The sequence below is a fragment of the Salvelinus sp. IW2-2015 genome, linkage group LG18 (assembly GCF_002910315.2).
Source record: "Salvelinus sp. IW2-2015 linkage group LG18, ASM291031v2, whole genome shotgun sequence".
NCBI lineage: Eukaryota > Metazoa > Chordata > Actinopteri > Salmoniformes > Salmonidae > Salvelinus > Salvelinus sp. IW2-2015.
The window spans coordinates 5,601,256-5,609,985 of record NC_036858.1 but is presented as its reverse complement, the minus strand read 5'-3'; the positions used below and the strand labels follow the sequence as shown (position 1 = coordinate 5,609,985).

General features: G+C 44.6%; 1 protein-coding gene across 1 annotated transcript in view; it reads right to left on the bottom strand.

Moving 5' to 3' along the window:
* LOC111977375 (probable E3 ubiquitin-protein ligase HECTD2) overlaps positions 1-7,423 on the bottom strand; it is a 45,521-nt gene extending 38,098 nt beyond the window's left edge. The window contains exons 1-4 of the mRNA XM_024006763.3: positions 6,909-7,423; positions 6,131-6,248; positions 4,825-4,975; positions 4,638-4,740 (exon numbers count right to left, since the gene is read on the bottom strand). Coding sequence (XP_023862531.1) covers positions 4,638-4,740; positions 4,825-4,975; positions 6,131-6,248; positions 6,909-7,004 — 468 coding nt within the window. The 5' untranslated portion in view covers positions 7,005-7,423. The remainder of the gene's footprint in view (positions 1-4,637; positions 4,741-4,824; positions 4,976-6,130; positions 6,249-6,908) is intronic.
* Between the last annotated feature and the right edge of the window lie 1,307 nt (positions 7,424-8,730).

The following is an 8,730-nucleotide window of genomic DNA, read 5'->3' as shown; positions in this document are numbered from 1 at the left end:
AGGTTGATGGTGGCCTGGATGGGTTCCCAATCAGAGACAGCTGTTTATCGTTGTCTCTGATTGGGGAGCCTATTTAAGTTGCCATTTTCCAAGTTGGTTTTGTGGGTAGTTGTCCTTGTTAGTTGCCTGGATGCACTACGTTGGCTTCACGTGTCGGTTTGATATTTATTGTTTTTGTTGGCGACATCGGTAAATAAATAAATAAATAAGTATGTACGCTCAAAAAGCTGCGCCTTGGTCCACTCCTTTAAACGGCCGTGACAGAACTACCCACCAAAAAAGGACCAAGCAGCGTGGGAGCCAGGAGCAGTGCAATCTGGACTCATGGACATGGGAGGACATTCTAGACGGCAAGGGATCCTACACATGGGAGGAGATCCTGGCTGGTAGGGATCGCCTCCCATGGGAACAGGTGGAGGCAGCCAGGAGAGCGGAGGCAGCAGGAAAAGGGAACCGGCATTACGAGGGAACACGGCTGGCAAGGAAGCCCGAGAGGCAGCCCCCAACTGTTTTTTTTGGGGGGGGAGGCACACGGGGAGTGTGGCTGAGTCAGGTAGGAGACCTGAGCCAACTCCCTGTGCTTACCGTGGCGGGCGTCGTATTGGGCAGGCACCGGTTTATGCGGTGGAGCGTACGGTGTTCCCAGTACGCGCTCTTAGCCCRGTGCGCTACATCCCAGCTCCCCGCATCTGCCGGGCTAGGGTGAGGATCCAGCCAGGGCGGTTGGTGCCAGCCCTGCTCTCCAGACAGCCAGTGCGTCTCCTCGGGCCAGGATATCCTGCGTCGGCTCTGCGCACTGTGTCTCCCGTGTGTCTGCACAGCCCAGTGCGTCCTGTGCCTGCGCCCCGCAAGTGCCGGGGTAAAATCACCATCCAGCCAGGACGGGTTGTGCAGGTCCTTAGTTCGAGACCTCTAGTGTGCCTCCATGGCCTGGTCTATCCTGTGCCTCCTCCGAGGACCAGGCTGTGTCTCCGTCTCCTCCCTCCAGGTTTGCCCGTCTGTCCTGAGCTGCCAGAGCCGCCCGTCTGTCCTGAGCTGCCTGAGCTGCCGGAGCCGCCGTCTGTCCTGAGCTGCCGGAGCCGCCCTTCTGTCCTGAGCTGCCGGAGCCGCCCTCCTGCCCGGAGCTGCCGAGAGCCCCCTCCTGCCCCGGAGCTGCGGAGGCTCCCTCCTGCCCGGAGCTGCCGCGAGCCTCCCTCCTGCCCGGAGCTGCCGGAGCCTCCCTCCTGCGACAATGGAGCTGCCGGAGGCCTTCCCCTCTCTCCCGGAGGCTTTGCCACGGAGCTCCCTCCTGCCGAGCTGCCGAGCCTCCCTCTGCCCGGAGCTGCCAGAGCCTCCCTCCTGCCCGGAGCTGCCAGGAGCCTCCCTCACTGCCCGGGGCCGCGGCGAGGGGTTCCCCGCTCTAGATAGCGCCACCAATGGGTAAAGCCAGAGTGGTAGCGGGGGTCTGCGTCCCTCACCAGAGCCGCCACCGGCGTGGGAGATGGCCCACCCAGACCCCCATATTAGGTTAGCGGTTTGCGCGCGGAGTCCGCCACCTTTGGGGGGGGGGGGGGGTACTGTCACGCCCTGTACTTTAGTTATATTTGTTTCTCTTTTTATTTGGTTAGGTCAGGGTGTGACAAGGGTGGTTTGTTTAGTCTTTTGTATTGTCTATGGTTTTGTCTTGTCTAGGGTTTTTGCTTATCTATGGGGATTTTGTTATTGTCTAGGGTATGCGGTTGATGGTGGCCTGGATGGTTCCCAATCAGAGACAGCTGTTAATCGTTGTCTCTGATTGGGGAGCCTATTTAGGTTGCCATTTTCCAAGTTTGGTTTTGTGGGTAGTTGTCCTTGTTAGTGCCTGGATGCACTACGTTGGCCTCACATGTCGGTTTGATATTTATGTTTTTGTTGCCGTATCGGTAAATAAATAAGTATGTACGCCAAAACGCTGCGCCTTGGTCCACTCCTTTAAACGGCCGTGACAGTTAGTTTAGTCTACAGTCGTGGCCAAAAGCTTTGAGAATGACACAAATATTAATTCTCACAAAGTCTGCTGCCTCAGTGTCTTTAGATAATTTTGCCAGATGTTACTATGGAATACTGAAGTATAATTACAAGCATTTCATAAGTGTCAAAGCTTTTATTGACAATTACATGAAGTTGATGCAAAGAGTCAATATTTGCAGTGTTGACCCTTCTTTTCAAGACCTCTGCAATCTGCCCTGGCATGCTGTCAATTAACTTCTGGGCCACATCCTGACTGATGGCAGCCCATTTCTGCATAATCAATGCTTGGAGTTTGTCAGAATATGTGGGTTTTTGTTGTTCCACCTGCCTCTTGAGGATTACCAACAAGGTCTCAATGGGATTAAGATCTGGGGAGTTTCCTGGCCATGGACCAAAATATCGATGTTTTTTCCCCCGAGCCACTTAGTTTAATTTTGCCTTATGGTAGGTGGCTCCATCATGCTGGAAAAGGCATTGTTCGTCACCAAACTGTTCCTGTATGGTTGGGAGAAGTTGCTCTCGGAGGATGTGTTGGTACCATTCTTTATTCATGGCTGTTGCTTAGGCAAAATTGTGAGTGAGCCCACTCCCTTGGCTGAGAAGCAACCCCACACATGAATGGTCTCAGGATGCTTTTACTGTTGGCATGACACAGGACTGACTGATGGTAGCGCTCACCTTGTCTTCTCCGGACAAGCTTTTTTCCGGATGCCCCAAACAATCGGAAAGGGATTCATCAAGAGAAAATGACTTTACCCCAGTCCTCAGCAGTCCAATCCTGTACCTTTTGCAGAATATCAGTCTGTCCCTGATGTTTTTCCTGGAGAGAAGTGGCTTCTTTGCTGTCCTTCTTGACACCCAGGCCATCCTCCAAAAATGTTAACTATTCACCCTTCACTTCATACGTGCAGATGGACTCACACCTGCCTGCTGCCATTCCTGAGCAAGCTGTGTACTGGTGGTGCCCCGATCCCGCAGCTGAATCAACTTTAGGAGACGGTCCTGGCGCTTGCTGGACTTTCTTGGGCACCCTGAAGCCTTCTTCACAACAATTGAACCGCTCTCCTTGACGTTCTTGATGATAAATGGTTGATTTAGGTGCAATCTTACTGACAGCAATATCCTGCCTGTGAAGCCCTTTTTGTGCAAAGCAATGCCGGCACGTGTTTCCTTGCAGGTAACCATGGTTGACAGAGGCAGAACAATGATTCCAAGCACCACCCTCCTTTTGAAGCTTCCAGTCTGTTATTCGAACTCAATCAGCATGACAGAGTGATCTCCAGCCTTGTCCTCGTCAACACTCACACCTGTGTTAACGAGATAATCACTGACATGATGTCAGCTGGTCATTTTGTGGCAGGGCTGAAATGCAGTGGAAATATTTTGGGGGGATTCAGTTCATTTGCATGGCAAAGAGGAACTTTGCAAATAATTGCAATTCATCTGATCATTCTTCATAACATTCTGGAGTATATGCAAATTGCCATCATACAAAACTGAGGCAGCAGACTTTGTGAAAATTTATATTTGTGTCATTGTCAAAACTTTGGCCAAGACTTTACACTTATTGGTGACTCGCTCAGTTCAAGTCTGGTTCCCTTTGGGGGAAGGCTAATATTCTATATTATACACTGGGTGGTTTGAGCCATGAATGCTGATTGGCTGACAGCAGTGGTATATCAGACCGTATACCATGGGTATGACAAAACATTTATTTTTACTGTTCTAATTACGTTGGTAACCAGTTTAAGCAATAAGGCACCTCGGGGGTTTGTGGTATATTGCCAATATATTGCCAATATACCACAGCTAAAGGACGTATCCAGGCACGTGTTGCGTCGTACCTAAGAACAGCCCTTATATTGGCCATATACCACACCTCCTCTGGCCTTATTGCTTAATTATAAACTGGGTGGTTCGAACCCAGAATGCTGATTGGCTAACAGCCATGGTATATCAAACCGTATGACAAAACTTTTATTTTTTACTGCTCTAATTATGTTGGTAAMCAGTTTATAATAGCAATAAGGCACCTCGGGGGTTTGTGATATAAGGCCAATATACCAGGCACTCCAGGCACTCTGTGTTGCATTGTAAATAAGAACTTAGCCATGGTATATTGGCCATATACAACACCCCCTTGGGCCTTATTGCTTAATTATACTTTGTTATGACATAATTATCCTAGACCCTCTAGGAAGCAATGCAAACCGACCATGACACATGCTAAACATTTACCCAACTGTTGCGTATATAATCATACATTCTCTTATAGGTCCTGCTCTTATGAATAACCCTCTCTATGGAAACCAGGCACAGGTGCTTTTCTTCCCGACTCTCTAAATGACTTCATTCATTTACAGACTCAAAAACAACTCTCCAAATTCCCCTTTACCTGGCTCCCAGAAATACTTTATTCACCGACTTTTAATACCAAAACAATGATCACCTTTTATTTGCGTTGATCAGTCACATTTCAAAATTAGCATGGTTGCTTTAGCAATTTTACCATCACACTTATCTATACAAATGACATAGTAGTGCAATAAGTCCTTATAAATCATGCTGTATAAATAGCACTGGCTTGACTGACAATACAAATACGAAACCTCAGAATTGAACATGGCACAGACATGGGGATTACCCACCTTAAAGGCAGCATTCAGTTCTAAAAAGGAGCCGAACGTGGTCAAGTAGAAATCGTGGACGTGTTTCCAATCGCCTGAGACTGTTGCCCTCTCAATGTCCTCCCTAGTAAACATTAGACAAATATTAAAAGTAATTTCTGAATGATAATAATGTGTGTGTGTGTGTGTACTTACTGTGTATACTTACTGAAACTCTTTGACAGTCTTGGTGCGGAGGGGCATGACTGGGTCAGAGGCAAAGCGAGCCCTAACCTCAGGAGGCAGGTTGTCAACAGTGATGCGATGTTGATGTTGATGCTTCAGTCTGACATTAGGACAGATGGGGGGAAGCTCTCTACCTGCAGGCGGAGTAACAAAACACATATATAAAAAAAACACACAAACACTATTATCCAAATGTATCATCCCTGAATAATAAAAATGCATGTGAGTTATAGATCTGTCATTCTCATTGAARGCAAGTCTAARAAGCKRTAGACCTGTTCTATGTGCAGCACTTCTATGCTTCACATTCTTATGTTTCGTTTTTGCGTCTTTTACTTTTGGTTTTGTACACCAGCTTCAAACAGTTGAAAATACAATATTTTGGGTTATGGAAAATATATTTCACAGCTGTTTAGATGGTAGGATGATTCTCTACTCTATACTTGCTTGTTTTGTTACAAATTATAGTTTAACAATCTCAATGAACCGTATATAACAAGATGAAACCTGCATAAATGTTTTTTTCTTCTCATATCACAACAATGAGCAGCGTAGGGCAATGAACTCTCCATATTTTCAAGTATAAGTGACAGCAATATATTAACATCTTTTGAAAACTTCCGTCGCCAGCCCACACAACGGTCGTGGTCATTACACCCAGAACAAGTTCTCCCTATAAAGGAACAGCAGTTGTGAATGGGCCTTTGTCTCCCTCATCTGCATCAAGTATTGATGCTCAAGTCTCCTCTAACATCTTTGATCTCAAGAATAGGAAGCCACGACAACACATCTGCCTGGAGCATCGCACATTAATTCAAAACAGCCTGTATGGGTCACTTTGAAATTGAAACTTTCTTTTGGGAGCGCTGTGTGAAAATGATTTCCTTTTAAGCCTCTTAGTGTTATTATTAAGTCTCAAAGTGTACCCTGTACCTGAAGGTAACAATATCAAAAATGTGTTAGGTAGCCATATTGGTAGCACATGATAGATAATACTTGAGTAAATGCTTCTTGCAGGCACTTTGATATTGGTTCACTATGGCTGCGTTTACACAGGCAGCCCAATTCTGATCTTTTTTTCACTCATTTATGTTTTGACCAATCGGCTCAGATCTTTTCACATCAGATMTTTTTCAGAGCATTTAATGAAAAAAATTATTGCGTTGCCTGTGTCATTGGGCTGCCTGTGAGCTTCAGAAATCTCAGTTCACAAAAGACTGTTGCTTACTATTCAAGTTGACTCTTGAATGAGGTAATGTGAACATTAGGGTTACCATGACGGACCATACCATGCCGTATGCCAGGAAGGATAAACTGGGAGGAGAGGCTGTGGCTACCATCCTCCTTTCTGTGGTTTGAGATGAAGTTGAGAGACGGATATGGCAGCTTTGGTCCACGATCAAGTCCCTACGATAAAAATCACAATTCATTTGACAGACATCATTGTCTGCGTTTAGACAGGCGGCCCAATTCTGATCTTTTTTCCACAAATTGGTCTTTTGACAAATCACATAAGATCTTTTCACATCAGATATTTTTCAGAGCTGATCTGATTGGTCAAAGGACCAATCAGTTAATAAAAGAACAGAATAGGCTGCCTGTCTAAACATGTCAAAAAATTGACATCAGGTCCCGGAATTTTAACAGTATCGATTGGAACTATAACAGTATAGAATACTATTCATTCACAGCAAGTACTGTAGCACATAGGCCACCAAAATAAAAGTCTGATACTGTACATTTTGTTTGTGTATAATGTTTGGGCTTTGTTACAGTGATAATGTGGTATATTACTCACAAAGCTGCTATGCTGTTTTATAACATAAATGGGTTAGGAAGAGCTGGCCAAAAGGTCCCACCCTTAGTTTTAACATCAACACATTTCCAAAAGGATAAGCTCTGAGGTCATTGAAATGGTTAAGTTATCATTATGCAATGAAATAAATTGACATTTTATGACTTCATTGTTACATTGATCCCACATGAAAACTGTTACTTTATTTCTTAATTGGACATGAAAACACATTTAAAGAATATGAAAAATATTTTAAAACATTTCATACTAACAGAGCTGGAATTACTGGAAATTGGAGGGAGTCTATCTCTCTCCCTTTCCGCCTGATGCAGTGGTGTGTGGTTTTCTCTCGTAATGTTGAGTAGCATTTCTTCATCAGTTGAAAAGTCTCGTTTAGGTCGCAGTCACATTGCTCTTTTCTTAACTAAAACAAGTTAAAAGAACTCACAATACCCTCATACACGTTACCCGCAGTAACAAAACATCAAATCATTTGAAACTAACTCCAAAAGAGCATTCAGGACCTGAAACGCTCTCTCGTCTTCATTGTAAGCAGGTGAGCTCGCGCAAAGTTGTCAGCGCGCAGAGACCAGAGTCTGATGCTGTGGTCAAAGTGAACAGGCACGAGCGTCCRCATTCGATAGGTAATGTCGCCAAAGTCTAGTTTAGGTGCTACACTTAGGTAAGCATAAGTKAATTATTTTCCACCTAACTGGATGTATCGTCTATATTTGCAGTGCAGCTGTACACATGCGCCATGTTGTCTAAGAGGAGGTTCATAGTTACGAGCTTGGATACCATGGATGTCCTTACGTAAGTGTGCGGTGTTGCTGTGACTGATTTCCTTCGCCCAGGCAGGGTCTGTTTAGACTTCGAGGAAACGTCTCGAGAAATTAATTTATCACCAGGTACTGCTAGACTTCATTTGAGATGTTTTTCTGTAGTGATAAGGTATCCTACTACCCTGCCCTACTTATAGACAACACGATTTTAAAACTGTGTTATTACACATGATGACTTGACCTTGCATCACCTTGCTTTTGCCTTTTCTAATAAATACAGTACTGCAAAGTTGATTGTGAAGATAGAGACACTTTCAGCAGCAGTAGGCTACTGGTATGTTCCACTGGTGAGATCAGAGGAGCCATCTCCACCCTTTTACCACAACCTTCTCATTAAGGCCATCACACACTTCAGATGAGCGCCAGTCACATCATGAACATGTACCAAGCCTTAAATCATCTGGCAGATGAGTAGTGAGGAGGATAATGACAGCCTCTTCATCACTGTAGCGTGGGATTATTGTTGCTGATGCAAGCAAATTGCTGTTATGTTATGGAACTTCTCGCGGACAGAGAGGGATCCTCACAGCTTCATCACTGGGCACTGAGTCAGAGTCGTACAGTATATGCTCTAGCCATTCCCCCATCCACATGTTCAAGCCCACATGTTAGAGATGATTGAGTGTTTTTTTTTTTAGCAGGTTGGCATTTATTGAGATGACTCATGTACTGGATGGAGAAAGCTATGCAGAGTGGTCACTAGCTGGCACAGCCACAAAGTTAAAAAAAAATAAAAAAAAAAGTTTTTAAACCTAATCTTAACCCTAAACTTAACCACACTGCTAACTCTAATACCTAACCCTAAGTTAATATCAAAAAGCACATTTTAGTTTTTATGATTCTTTACAATATAGACCATTTTGATTTAGCAGCTGGTCCATCTTCGCAGAAACCGCTCAACTCTGCCTCCAGGGCAAGATTCATGACAATAAACGTCAACCTGCTTTTTCCTATACAGCCAGAGTGGGGCCAGAGCCTGAGTATAGCCACTAGACTAGACTACTGATTAGCACCACTCTGTGGTGAAGAGCATGGACGCTGGGCAAAGCAAGATTACATTACTGATGCATATTGTACTAGATTCTCCACAGGCCAATTTGATTTACTATATGAGTATTGTGGGTTATTATTCAGTTTTCTCTTCAGGATGCTGAATGACAAAATAGTTGAAGACACAGCAATTTGTTTTATCATTTCTAATTAAAGATAGTTGATCAGTCAAATAATATATTACACAAATGTACAGAATACA